This window comes from Equus quagga, chromosome 6, assembly GCF_021613505.1.
Source record: "Equus quagga isolate Etosha38 chromosome 6, UCLA_HA_Equagga_1.0, whole genome shotgun sequence".
NCBI classification, from domain to species: Eukaryota; Metazoa; Chordata; class Mammalia; order Perissodactyla; family Equidae; genus Equus; species Equus quagga.
Window position 1 is genome coordinate 79645727 of NC_060272.1, and position 14481 is coordinate 79660207.

Below are 14481 nucleotides of genomic sequence, written 5' to 3' on the forward strand. Positions count from 1 at the left end.
CCACATTATACACCTGAAAGTGAAAAAAAAATTGGAGTGACAAAAGAACATCACTTTATACTTTAAAAATTTTAAAGCTTCCTTACATCTTGTATCTTTGCACTTAAAAGTGTTGACAAAGATAATTTAGAAAGTAAATAACTTTACCTAAACCAAGAAGTATGTTTAAAAGGCTAAACTCAGTCTTATGTTTAAAAACATATTTTAAAATAATTTCTCTCAAGGAAGCACTTTTTAAAAAAAGAATTAAATAGCTAACAAAATCAACCCATCCAGATTCAAATTTAACCAAGGCAGAAAAATCATCCGTGTGTCATTAAAAGTGGTATGTGCTATATTCAAATTACACAGGCCATAATTTATTGTCATTTGGAGTTTTTGAGTAAAAGTGTGATACTACTTCCAACCATTGCACATGTGTGGGTGTGCACACACATATGTATTTACTAGTATATGGATAGGAAAGGAGTATAACTAGAAACAATTTCTCCTGATTCTATATGAAAATACCTTTCATTTCTGTCGACAGGACTCCAGAACTTTTTCCATTCTGAGCTTCCTTTAACGTCCAACTTTTTGTAGAGTCTAATCAAAGTTCTCATATTCCAGATAACGTGGATTAAATTCTCATTTGACTACCAACAATGGCAATGAAAAACTAAGACTGATTTCACTACAAGTTTTTTACTAAAAATTCAACTTAGTGTAGAGTAACTAATAATCTATTTTTCATACTCATACGTTTAGCAAAAGTGTTCCTACTGTGTACCACACACCATGGTTTAGAAACCACGCTAGCAGACGTAAAGAGATACAAAGATGTAAAGTCAGTCCCCTCTTCTCAAGCCAGAGCAGGGCCTTCGCCTCATTCACTGCCGTCCCGAGCACCAACAGCAGTGCCTGGCAGCTGGGAAGCTACAGCAAATTTTTCTTCACTGCCTCCCCCAAGGGACACACAACCCAGTGGAGACGGGAAGTGAGACAGGAAAAAAGAAACCCATGATACTTGCAAATAATTATAATATTTTTATATTCTTATTCACATACAAGAATATCTGACAATTTCCATCTCTCTTCTCTCTCCACATAATGAAAATTGTATGCAGCTCAGAAAAAGGGTTCAAACTCACTGCATGGTCTATTTCTAGTTTTAATTACAATGCTTGGCAAAACTTGGGAGAAGATAATTTCAATTCATTTCGAAAATCACTCCCATTCAATACAAGAAGATGGGATTTTTCACACTTGTGAATTTTTTATTTACTTGATAATGAAAATGGTTTGGTATACAAATAAAGCATTGTCTTAGAAACTTTGGTCTGGTGAAGATCCAGGGCTGATATCTATTAATAAAAACAAAATGGTTTTCCTCAAAAAGGAAAAACTTACACTCTCCTTGCAAACAGACTCAGTTTCACTTCTAGCTATTTATAATCTAGAGAAAATGCAGTTCGAATCCAATGTGAGACATAAAGATGGGCAACGTCTCTCACGGTACTTACTGATCCATATAGCTCCCCCTTCTCATTCATCCCGAGGTAGAGTCCGCTGTCCACGCCTCGAATGCTGACCAGGCCCACTGCTATACTGATAAATTCCAGAATGCCTATGAGACAAACGGCAGAAGGCGGGAGACAAGTCAGAGCACAGAGCACCTCTTTAGAGTCTCAGCATCCCCAGGCATTTTGAGAGGACACTGAGCCCAGCTCCCAACTTGCACAATCTCACACTCACTAAGCAAGTGTCTTCTCTTAAAACCACGGCCTAAAAGAACCGATTTTTCAACTAAATTCTATCTTATAATAATTATGCAAAAATACTTATCAACACGACACATAACAAGTACATTTTAAAAATAAAATTGCTAGTATTTACATAGATATGCTAAGAAGTGATAGATAAACCAATGTACATATCCTAATTAACCTAAAAGAGTATAGTTTATGGGAAAAAACACTTATTTCCACTTTATAAATGTGAAATTAAGTATTTGTGCATGGGCATAAATAGGGGAAAAAATGCTATTCAGAGAATGGCCTTAATTCCCTCAAAACGAGAGTATAAGGTGCTAACCAAAGACTTTATTGGTTTATACAGAAAATTATCCCGCTCTCTATTGCATCACTTTATTGAGCCTCATCTGGAAAACTAAACCAGCCTACATATCCCAGATATTTCTGCTGAAACAAAGTATTGATTTTTGCTGTACTTATCTAAGCCTCAAAGAGATAGCTAAGCAATTAAGATGACATAATATTCTGGGGGAAAAAATGCTGGTTCCAAAAATGCTCTTGATTTAAAATAGGCCAGGAATACTATAGTTTGAAATCAAATCAATGTAATGATCTTCTTTTATTTCCTTCTTTCCCCTTTCTTACTCACCAAGAATAACAACACCTAAGCTGGGCATAAATCCCGAATTTTATGGCCCCACAACAGCAGCTTCAATTTCTCTCACTATGTTGTTGTTTTAACATGATTATCCCACAGTGTATTCGGGACAATGCTAATATTACTGTGCTTAGCCATTTTCTCAATTTTGTTATAAAATGCTACACTTTGTGTAGACCTTGCATTAACGCATACCAAATATTGAGTTCTTGTTTTAAAAATATCTTCAAATATTGAAAAATGTACTTACCCTTAAGAGTTTAGAAAAAACTACGGATAACACTGTGCTATAGGCAGTCCCATGTGACTAATGAAAAAGCACTTACGTGGATTTTTAAACAATTAATTTTGCAACTCTCACAAAATAGACTGTGCTGCAATCAAAAGAAGACATGAACTACATAAATCGAAGAAAGCAAACGGTTCCAAGGCGACGTGAAAAAGAGAGATTCCTTACAAAGGAGTATTCCTAATTCTCCTATAAGCACAAAACACAACAAATATCTCATACTTACAGTTTACAGAATATCTATCTGGACCTGCAAAACTACTTATTTTAACAGAATGTGAAATAGTGTATGAAAAAAATATAAAGAGAAATTACAAATTACGTTTTGGATCTGCTAATCCGTGACTCAATAATGGAAGATACATTTAAAATAAGCTAGTTTATTACTAGCCTTCCCTAGTCACAAAGCAAATGGAAAGATAAATAAGGCAACACTTGCATGACATTCATTTCACATGAGATGCACTGCCTTATTGATGCAATCATTTTATTTCATTGTGCTATTTCTTTTTTTTTTTTTTTTTTTTTGAGGAAGATTAGCCCTGAGCTAACATCTGCTGCCAATCCTCCTCTTTTTGCTGAGGAAGACTGACCCTGAGCTCACATCCGTGCCCATCTTCCTCTACTTTATATGTGGGACACCTACCACAGCATGGCTTGCCAAGCAGTGCCATGTCTGCACCCAGGATCCAAACCAGCGAACCCCGGGCCAGTTCCAAAGCAAAACATGTGAACTTAACCACTGTGCCACCGGGCTACCCCCTCATTGTGCTATTTCTAACTCTTATGATTAAAATTGTGGCATTTCACTACTATTAGGAGTCACATACACGTGAATCTCTTCTTAGCTACCTGAAAACATACCACAATATAGGTCATAGTTATCCTGAAATTAGTGTAAGGAATTCATAATGTCCAATTTTCATTGTAAAATGAACGGAAATATTCTGCCCCTTTGAGGTCTGACTAATTTAATATACCAAGACAGTGGGGAAAGCTTTAATCATAAAACTAAAAGATACTTGCATCTTCTTGGAGGCTGTTTGATGACCTTTCTGTTCTCTCAAAACATGAGATAGCTCTGAGAACTAATAATGAATATTAGCCAACGTTGCCCATCAAGCCCAACAGAAAACAGGGAATATGTGATCTCTGAATGCCTGGTCTGCAGAACATCAAAAATAATAACAACAACAACAATCATAATAGCTAGAATACGTGAGCATTTCATCTGTGCCAAATGAGAGGCCTTCTCTCATTCAATCCTCAGAACAACCCTAAGCATTTTAATCTCCAGTCTACAAAAGGGGAAATCAAAGTGTAAGGATGTTAAAGAATTTGCCCCAAGTAATCAGACTCCAGAGCCGACACCCTTATCAATTAGGTACATCTTATTGCTGGGTTGACCTTTTTTTCATGTACCCGTGATTTCTGTACCATTTTCATATAGTTATTCCCTCACCAGCGCCTAGAAGGTGCTACTCAATTGGAATCCACACAGACCCAGTGGGCAGGACTGGAAGAAGCAGAAGAAGTGAACACGTCAGCTACTGGGATTGGCCTTTCTTGTCACGCAGAACACAGGACGGTGGGTATGCAGACTGTTTACCCAAATGGTTCGTGTACACAGAACACATAGCTTTTTCTATTAAAGGACTTAAGTTCTGACATTATTATTATATATTCTGGAAATGAAAGTATTAAGGTATCCATCTTGTTTCTTTTTCTGGCATCAACAAGATAGAAGTAATTCATAGGCATTGACTTATTCAATCAACAAACTTATTAAATGACTATTATAAAGCCAAGCACCATGCCATTTGTTGAGTATATAAAGATGAATAAGATATAGCCTAGACCCTATACCCTCAAAGAGCTTACCATTTAGCGGGAGGAAGGACATATAAACAGATAAATGTAATAACAATGTGGTGAATGCGGTGAGAGGGAAATGTTGAGAGTATGGTCAGCCCACCGATGGGCTGCTCACTCAGGCTTGGGGACGGGAGTCAGGGGAAGTTTCTTGAAAGAAAGAATACCTGAGACAAGTCTCCGAGGGGACTCTCCACATGCGAAGGAACTACCTCTATAGTGAGCCCAGTGGAAAAGATTTCATCACCTCAGACCACCATCCATCTCTCTGCAGGTCCTTGCAAAGTAGAGACCTCAAAAAAACAGCCCAGCTTTTTCCGGGGCCACCTCAGTGATCTGAGGGCAAGCAGAACACCAGAACGTCTGAGTCACAGCCATTCCCCCAGATACAGAGCGCCAGTGCTGTAAGGTCAGAAAGACCTGGCAACCTGGCAACAAGATCCCACCCCGTCCACATTGGAATCCTTATCATTCCTGGTACCACCGTGTCCACAACGAACTCTATAACCCCAACAGGTCAACTAACCTCTCTCTGGGCCTGAGCTGCCACCAAGCCAAGTGCTTCCCACTGTACTCATTTGAGTGCGGCCCACTCCCCACATGTCTGTTTACATGAGTAGGGCAGCACAGAGGGGCGCTGGACCAATACTAGCCCAGAAGAATACTTCTGTGCAGACATATTTAAATGTTTAATGGTCAATAGGAGAGGACGGGAAAGAAAGAGCAAGGAAGAGAAGCAAGAAGAAAGGAAGGAGGGAGGGAGTAAAGAAGGGAGGGTGGGAAGGAATGGTGAGACTGCGCCTAAAATTAAAACTGTCGCCTTCACATGTGTATCATAGTGGCCTGTTTTTCCTCTTATGCAGACACAACTTAGACATCTTCAACTCAGAGGGCCACAGTAACGAGTGATGAAGTGACATGGGAAACACAGGTCACTGACGAGTGGCATTTGGCTGTTCCCTCTCATGGAGCCAGCAGTTCCAAATGAGGGTGTGCTCACTGAGCTGCAAGGCGGTCCGATGGGGTCCAACGGGCTCCGATGTTGTCCCTGGTCCGCAAGAGGCAAGGTCAGTTCCCAGGACTACTTCAAGAAAATGACCACACCAGACCTTCCTCCCTGTTCCAGACTTACCAGGTATTAGTGGTCAGCCCCAAAACTCTGTCAAATGAGCCAAACCCAAAGCTGGCCCAGCTCCCAAGAACCCCTCTGAATTGGGCCTCACCTCCAAGGCCACAAGGCCAGTCATGGGAAATGGGAGGCTGGGCAGAAGCTGCTCCACTCTGGCCCACGTTAAACTACCCTCTAGCCTAAAAGCCCCCAACACTCAACAGAGCTGCATTCTTCAGAGGACAAGAATGTGTGCAGACGGTGGAGAGAGGCACGACAGGAGGCTTTCGAAAATAGACTAACACCCCTGGTCACCCCGAAAATCCCACACCAGGGCTGCCAAATCAATCATCACAGAGCCTGCGGCCAAGTCAGGCCCAGACTGTAGCAACTCGAGCAAATCTCAGAGTTCACTTAGGAAACGACTGACTGAATGGGAATTTTATAACGCCACCAATTTTTCAAGAACCTGAACCAATCCTGAAAACAGCTCCTTAAATAGGTAGTCTTTGCCGTAGTGAGATAGTGAACAGCCAGATACACAGAACAGAATTTTTTAAATTGCAAAACCCTCGATATAAGATTTTTTTAACCTTTAAAAAGAAATACTATCATGTTTCTCCCCTCTAGTACAACTTCCACCTGACCCCTGACCCCTTTGAACCAGCAGCCCCAGTTTGGGTGGTCATCTGGGGTCCTGAGGACCCCCGCCTTTCAGAGCCACCACTCCAAGCTAAAGGGCACAGCAGGAGAAGGGACCCTCTTTCCAAGAAGTCCAGGGGTCAACCCGCTCAGGCTTCCCTGTGCCAAGTGAAAGAGCAGACAGGGCTCAATGCTCACTTCTTTATTATTCTACATTGCCATTTCCTCAGTTGAGGTTCTGCTCACTTTGCCCTGTCTAGCAAGTGCTTTAAAGAGAAAAATACATATACGAAAACGAAGCATCTCGTTCCTCCGGCCCATTACCAAGTAACACAACCCCTAGCTCCTTTTCTCCATGCTCAACCCCATCTCCACACCACCACCCTCAAAGGAAAACAAAGGGCTCCCTCAAGGTCCCACCTAAGTTGTCACCGCCGCATCTCCTGCTGGGACAACAGTAAGATTCCCCTGCCCCCACGTCCCCTGCACTGCCGCTGCTGGGTCACCGCCAAGCTCGCCAGCAGCCGCAGTCACCTGCGGTTACATGGGGCTAGCAAACATCATTTTTCCAGCACGTTTCCTTCCGCCGTTTCATTTCAGGTAGAAAAGGTACCTTCAGTTTTAATCAAGGTGGAAACGCACCCCTCCCCCCCGAAGCTACTGTTTTCTAAAGAATCGGAAGGGAAACAGCGGCTGAAGGCGAAGCCCCGGGAGGTGGGCCGGGGCAGGAGGGGCGGCCGGGGCAGAAGGGGCGGCCGCCGGCAGCGGGCTGGCGCGGGGCGGGGCCCCAGGTGGGACGCGCCGCCGCAGACCCGGCCCCGCGCCCGCCCCGCCCTCGGCCCTCCCCGCGCGCCGCCGGGTCCTAGCGCCGCCGCTCAGGCCTCCTGCCGGGCGGGGCAGGGAAAGCGAGGGTAGGAGGCTCCCGGCACACGCATCGCGCTGCAGGGGTTGCTAATATTGGGACCTGCCGCAGCGGTAGCAGCGGGAGACCGCGGCACTGCTGTCACCCCGGGGGCCGCTTCTCACTGCAACCGGATGAAAGACTTAAATAACCCTCCTGCCTCACCCTCCTTCCCCACCCCCACTGCGCACAGCCACCCACTCAGCTCCATCCAAACGAGGGTGAGTGACACAGCGGAGCCGCAGGCGCGCCCTTCCCCCGCGGCCGGCTCCTGGCCGACCCTGGAGCTCGAGGCTCGGCGCCCCCTACTCCCAACCTGGACCGGGGCTTCCGCTCCCCTCTCCTCCCACCCAACATTGCCCACAAACCCAGCCAACAGTGCCAGGCGAGTCTAAGGAGTAGAGATGTCACTTCCTTGGCGACACCTTTCTCCAAGCTCCAGGATTGGGGGGAGGGGGGTGACGAAGTCTATAGGGTTTTTTTGTCTTATGGTCTCTATTCAGCCGCTGTACCAGCAGTCCTTGTCCGCTGATCCCAGAACGCGCCTCTCGGGTTCTCCCAATCCTGATGGTCCCCACCATCCCATCCTTGCATCCTCGCTCTACTTGGTGGCAGAGTTACGGGATTTCTAATGACTCGACTGCGTGTAGCAAACGTCCTATCCTAAAGGTGACTGCATCAAAAAAGAAAAAAAAAAGCCCATGGGGGCGGGCGTGGAGGAGCCCCAACTGGAACATCCCATATCTCTCTACGCCGGGGTCCACTAGTGATACACCGGGGATTCTGAGGTGCTCTCTCGAAGACAGGGCTCGGCTAATTCACACAATGAAGCTGGCCCTGGCCCTGGCCCTGGCCCTGCGGCGCTGCGCCCCTGCCGGGCTCCCCCGGGCCGAGAGGCCGGGCCGAAGCCGGGGCGCAGGAAAGCGGGCCCGCGGGCCGCGAGCTTCGCTCCGGGAAAGCGGTTAACAATAGCACACGCCGCCCCCTCCGCCCACCGCCGCGGCCCTTTGTCCCCCACCCCTTCCCCTGCGGCTCAGGCGTTGCCCGGCCGGGGGCCCCCGACCCACCTCCCGGGCACCGCTGAGCCCAGCGACTCTCCAAGACCCGACTCTTGCTTCAGAAAGGGGAAGAAGGGCCCGAGGTGGGACGGGGGAAGTCAGCGGTCCGACCTCCAGCCGTCCTCAGTCCCTGCCACGAACTCTCCCGCTGCGGCGCGCGCCTCCAGCGGTTCCCACACCGCAAACGACCGCACTGCCCCGGGCGGCGGCTCTCAGCCCCGCTGGACCCACATTCGCACACAAAGAGAAAGAGAAGGGACTAAACTAGGCAAGAAAAATCTGATTCCCTAAACACGGCCAGAAAGTGTCAGCCCCTGCCCGTCGCCTCGGGACACAAGTAGTCTCCGCAGCACCAAGGGCGCATCCGTGCCGGGTGGAAAGGGAGCCGGAAACCGAGCGCGTTTAGGACCGCGCGGAGCCGGCCGGGCGGCCGCCGAGCGCGCCGCGGGGCCCGGGCAGCCGAGCGGGCACCTGCCGGCGGCGAGCGCGGGAGGATGGCTCGGCCCCGCCGCCGGCGGTTCTGGACCTGAACGCCAGGCACCGTAGCAGCCTGAAAGCAGCCAGAGAGGCAGCACTTCCAGCAAAGTTTCTTCTTCGCTTTGCACAACCAGAGCTGCGATGACTCCTCGAGGGGGAGTTATGTTTCAACTGAATAATTGCAAAGCAAAGAGCAGCAGCTATTTCCTTTTTTTTTTAGCAGAGAAGGGAGACAGCCAGAAATATTTACACTGGTAGGTGCAAGGCCTCGTGTATCGGGGACCATCCCCATCTCAGGCCTGAATCTCCCTCACCTTCTGGCATCATCTACGGCCCCACGAATCTAAACAGATAGTTTAGATTGTGGTCAACATCTGGCATTAAAGCATGAGGAAGAAAAATCACCACAGGACTTTGTTTTTTACGACCCAGTTTAAGTGTTGTCAGGTGGGTTCACTCAGAAGTTAACTCCTTCCAACAGTCTGGTCGCCCAAACTGGCAATTTTTTTTTTTTTTTTTTTTTTTTTGCAAGTAAGGAAGAAACCCGAGTCTCCCCATCGGGACGGTGCTCGCGGACTTAGTGCCGTTGGGCTCAGGGTAGCGGGCATTAAAATGGACAGTCGCCAGCCCTCGGGTCTGCAACGCTCAATGCTGAGTCACAAATACCCTCCTCGGGAAATGAAATCCTCGGAATGCCCTTTAAAATTAGCTCGCAGCTTTTGCACGCGTGCACACACTCACCCAAGACAGCCACCCAGGAAACCCACACAGGGCTGTACACTATGGAGATTACAGAGCATAGGTGATAACTTCATAGCTGCAAGGACAAACTCCTGGGAAGCCTTCTGCCCCTTCCCAAGTCATTTTCCCCCCAGCGTCTCTGCCCCTGCTGCTGACAGAGACTCAAACCTGACTTTTTTCAGTCCTCCTCCCAACCGAACAAACCAGCGACCTTCGCCCACCGGGCTTTTAAACCCTCACGGCAGGAAAAAACGATACGCTGAATTTACAATTCAAGCAGTAAACTTACTAGAGGAAAGAGGGAAGGGGCAAAAACTTCAGTTAGGCACAAGACGATAATCACTGCCATCAGGAAAATGCATTTTTAAGTGCTCAGTAGTTAACGATTAAAGCTTTAAACTCGTGGAAACAGTCCATTCAAAAGAAACTTCCTAAACCAGATCTTTCCCGAGTATCTGATGCATAAGAACTAGGAACTTGCGTTATATTTATAAATTATGCCCTCCTTTAAAAAAAAAAAAAAAAAAAGGCCTTTCAGTGTAGACTTGCATCAGTGCCAACGGCAGATCTGCAATTCCGGAGGCTTTTTTTTTCTTTTTTTCCTTTTTTTTTTTTTTTTTTTTTGAGCTGGCAAGACAGAGAGAGATAGAGGGAGAGATCGCCTCCCGCACCCCCGCCCGGCCACCGCCTTCTTGGTAGTTAGAATCCGAACATGTCATCGCACGGACACTAAAGGGTTAATGGTATACCTACCGAATCGGCTGTGGTCTTTCCTGGTTCCCTGGATAGTACCGTTGGGGAAGATTTCTAAGTGAAATCCAGTCCTGCAGTATAGCTGCCGCCGCCTGAGAATCCCCTTTAAATGATCCAAGTCCGTGACCGCGGGTCCCCTGGGAAGCCCCCCTGCTTCGGACTGACCCAGGTGGTCACTTAACAAAACCGGGCTGTCCACCGGCAACACGGGCACATTCCCAAACGGTACCGCATCCTGTACACCGAAATAGTTCCCAACTTCACCTAAGGGAGCCATCAGAAGACTCGGCTTTCGGAGCACAGGAATAAACAATAATGATGGTGTCAACCCAGGAGATATTAGGCGAGGTATATCCAACTCCCCTCCCTTACTGCAGAGGCAGAGAGAGAAAAAAAGGTTCTTTTCTTCAATCCATTAAATGCATAAATAAAAGTAATCTGCTGTTTCACTGGCACAGGTTCAAGGTCAAACCACCGATAGTCTAAGAAACCACCACTTTATACTCACACACTGACATATTGATAAACATATCTATGTATCTCAATAGATAGATCCCCAGCTCTTAACAGGCAGGAAGGTCTTCATCGCATCCGACCGTAGTAAGGAAAAAAAATTCGTAGCTCCTCCATTTGGTTTGAGATCAGAATGACCATAGCAACTTAAATGCCTAGGCGTTATTATAGGGATTTTTAAGATGCACGGGCTACGTCAGAATTTACGGATCCTGACTCCAGGAAGGCATGCGCTGTTTTTACTCTAACCGACTCTGCAGACATCAGCATGAATCCTTCAAGGGGAAAAAAAAAAAAAAATCTCACGTTGGCGGCGGCGACCAATCTCCCCTCCCGGTCCCCCCTCCAAAAATAATAATAATATTAATTTAAAAACAAAAAGAAGAAAAAAACTTTAGGCGTCCAAAGCTAGTATCCAGAATTCTCCAGAGGCCCGGCAGATGTCCATTGGCTTAGATCGGGCGGCGAGCGAGGAGAGCGGCGTCCGGAGCTCGCGTGCCGCCCTGGCTGCCGCGAACAGGTGTCGCCGCGCGGCCGCCGAGCGCCGTGGCCGCGAGCGCTCCTCCTGCGCAGCCCCCGCCGGCGCGCAGAGTGGCGCAGGCAGCGGCATTGGGCTGGGTTTAAGGTAGCGCCGCGGCCGCCCGGCCGCCCCGCGGTCCTAGCGCCCGCCCGACCGGCCGCGCCGCTCTGCGGCAGGCCCCGCGCGGCGTGCCAGAGCGCGGGACCTCCTGGGGACGACGCAGGAGCCCTGCTTTACAAAGAAAGATGTACCGGGAGAAGCAGGAGGCGGAAAGCCTGAGTCTCCTGACACGCCAGGTTCCCCTGAGGAATTGAAGCTGGTAACCTAAAACCTTGCTCGATACACTGATGGAGGTTCAGACTGAAACTGGGAAACTAGTTTTCACATGGACTCTGTCATGTTGCATTGCGCTAGGAAATAAAACTTAGTTGAGAGAGCTGGAGGGAAGGGGGTTTGATTTACTGAGCTTGAACGGACATGGCAGTTTCTCGTTCATTCTTCTGCGAAACACAAGTGCAAGCTGTATTGCAGGTAAGACGGGTGGATGTGAAGCCAGCCTCCCTGTCTCTCTCTCCCCCTCTCGCTCGCTCTCTCTCTCACACACACATACACACACAGAGAGAGAGCGAGAGAGGCAGATGTGGCCACCGTTTCGGTTTTGCTCGGGGCTTTCTGCTGGGCATCTTGGGGTCGGCGCTGTGTTCAGGGCCCGCCCGGCGCCGGGGTCGGGGCGGCCGCGGTGTAGTCGGCAGGGGCGCCAGAGAAGCGCCTGGGTCCCCGAGTTCGACGCGCGCGCGCGTCTCCGGAGAGTCGGGTGGAGGAGAGCGCTCCAGTGGGCGCCCTCTTTCCCCCAAACTATGCGATTTAGGGCGAGCAGTGCCAGCCCCGGCCCAGTTTCTGTTCGGAGGAGCGAAAGGCGAGTTCCAGTGCCCCCGTCCAGGCCGAAGCCCGCGGCTGAGCCGGGAGAGCCGGGCGCGAGGCGCGTGGGGGGCGCCAGGGGACCGCGGCCGCTGCTTCCCGCTCTGCCCACGGGCCGCACGTGGAAGCCTGACCTCCAGAGCTCAGGCTCGGGTTTCTGCTCGCAGCCGGCGGCCTTCGCGCCCAGCCGGAGGCCGGGACAAAGAAATCCGCCGCCCGGGGCCGCGAGGGGCCCTGCCGGGCCAGGCCCGCCCGAGAGCCCGGCGGCGGCGCGCTCAGCGCGAGGGGCAGCCGGCCTGTGCCCCGGTCCCCCGCGGGGGCGGGCGCTGAGCTCAGCGTCCCCCACACACATACACACACACACACACACACACACTCGCTCTGCAGCCCGCCCGCGGGCCCCGCTCCCCTCCGCTCGTCTTTGTTCACATTGTCTTAGAAATGGCCCGACTCTTGGGTCAAGATGGTGAAAGTTGCCGAGACTTGAGCATAGCTCCAGACTGCGGGACATGCGAGGGAGAAGCCAAGTCGAAAGCAAAGACTGGACCCCTGCGGTGGGAAAGGAGATCAGAGCCTTTCTATGGGGGAGAAGTCGGATCCACCTTAGTAGTCGGCTGAAGGCTGGAGGTGAAGGGCTGGGCTGGCCCTACTCAGGAAGGGAGGGTTTCGCCGGAAGATGAGAGGGAGCAATGAATTTGCAGATTTCTTGGGCGCCGGAGGTGCCGGCGACCTGGAGCGACCTCACCCTGCCCCCCGGGGTGGAAGGCGAGCTCCGAGCCCGGCAAGGAGGAAGGAGAGGGGCGAGGTGAGCCTCCCTGCTTTCCATTCCCACACCCATTTGCCGCAGTCCCAGGTCATTGGGTGTCGGGGGCTGACTCCGTGCGTCTTGCTTACGTGCTTGTGAAGCCCCGGAGCCCTGCCCCGCGGTATTTACAGCCGTCACCTCGACGGTGGGCTTTAATGTTAACTGCTCACTGGTAGATTCAAGAAGCTGGGGAGGAAGTGTCACTTCTCGTAAACCACCCGAGAAGCTCGCATTAATCACGGAGGGTGTCAGCAGCGCTGGGTTCAGCAGGGGCGTTCCTGGACCACTTGGGTACAATGCGCCGGCTTGGTTACTTTTTTCATAAAACCTGATGAAGAAAGAGAGACGGGAAGACGAAACAAGAGACAGGCACAGAGAGAGATGGAGAAAGGGAGACGACAAGGAGAGAGACGAGAAGCACGTGGACATTTCCCCTGAAGACAGGACTGGGACAATTTCCACCAGCTGTCTCCAACCACATTCTTTCGGTCTGAATTTAGACTGTCAGCCAATGAGAAAAGACCATTTCCTCTTTTGAATCCTGCAGCCTCACGACCGTCACTTTAAAAAGCGATGCAGCAATGGGAGGGAGGGCTGAGTAGCTGATTAAAGACTTTCCCAGTCAGAAGCATCCTCCTGTGGCTTCTCTTTCCCACTGCCTTTGGCTTAGTTCACATTTCATCTGCATCCCTAGCTCTAGCTGCAGGAAGCTTTGCTATTTCCTTGTCTCTTTAACTTGCCCAGCAGCTTTCTCCCCCTGCTTCTGTTTGGTCGTGTTTTCCTGTTACAGTAAAGAAAACAATGTCCTTCCTTTCACTGGTCACATTACATTTCTTTGGAGCCCACCCCACTGGCCATGGCTGACTTCTTCACGATGCCCTCTCAGGTCTACCATGGTCGTGAGCTCTGTGTGCAGGCCTGTACTTATGTTTTACAAGTCGTCTTCAATTAGTACCTAGACGTGGAGCTCCAAGAGGACTGAGGCCTTGCTTTCTAGAGACACTTGGTCTAATTGGCATAATAACACCTGCCTTGGAAGACTGTTGTTAGGAATAAAGAGAAAAATGCACATAAAGCAGGCAGCAAGCAACAGACACTTAAGACTTGGTAGCTGTTATTATGCTCTTCCTCTGACGGTTCCCCGTGGATTTCTGCCCAGAGGGTATTCAGCAAATATTATTATTGATCTCAACCCCAGTGCTCTCTTAGGATAGCTCTTAAAATATTTTAATGCCCCTTGTTTTCCCCTCTTCCAGTTTATCAGCTCTCTTTTCTGCTGACAATTTAGTACTTAGACCCGGGGAGGAATAAATGACAAGGGAAGTAAAGAGAGAGATGAAGAGCAATGAGCACTAGGAGAGGGGTCCGCACATCTGCACCCAGCTCTCCCAACCCCACCTGCTCCCTGTGATTTCCATCCGTCCCTCACGGACCCCAGGGAGCTGTGCTGAAGATGGGCATGTGCTACGTGCCTGTAAAAATGGCCTGCAAGG

General features: G+C 49.4%; 1 protein-coding gene across 2 annotated transcripts in view; it reads right to left on the reverse strand.

The window, feature by feature from the left end:
* Positions 1 to 11312, reverse strand: part of FGF9 (fibroblast growth factor 9) — a 31121-nt gene extending 19809 nt beyond the window's left edge. Inside the window, exons 1-3 of one of the 2 annotated variants that reach the window (XM_046663712.1) lie at positions 10741 to 11312; positions 10233 to 10603; positions 1503 to 1606 (exon numbers count right to left, since the gene is read on the reverse strand). In XM_046663712.1, the coding sequence (XP_046519668.1) occupies positions 1503 to 1606; positions 10233 to 10509 (381 nt within the window). In that variant the 5' untranslated portion in view covers positions 10510 to 10603; positions 10741 to 11312. Of the gene's footprint in view, positions 1 to 1502; positions 1607 to 10232 lie in introns of both variants that reach the window. The other variant, XM_046663711.1, reaches the window with a different exon arrangement.
* Between the last annotated feature and the right edge of the window lie 3169 nt (positions 11313 to 14481).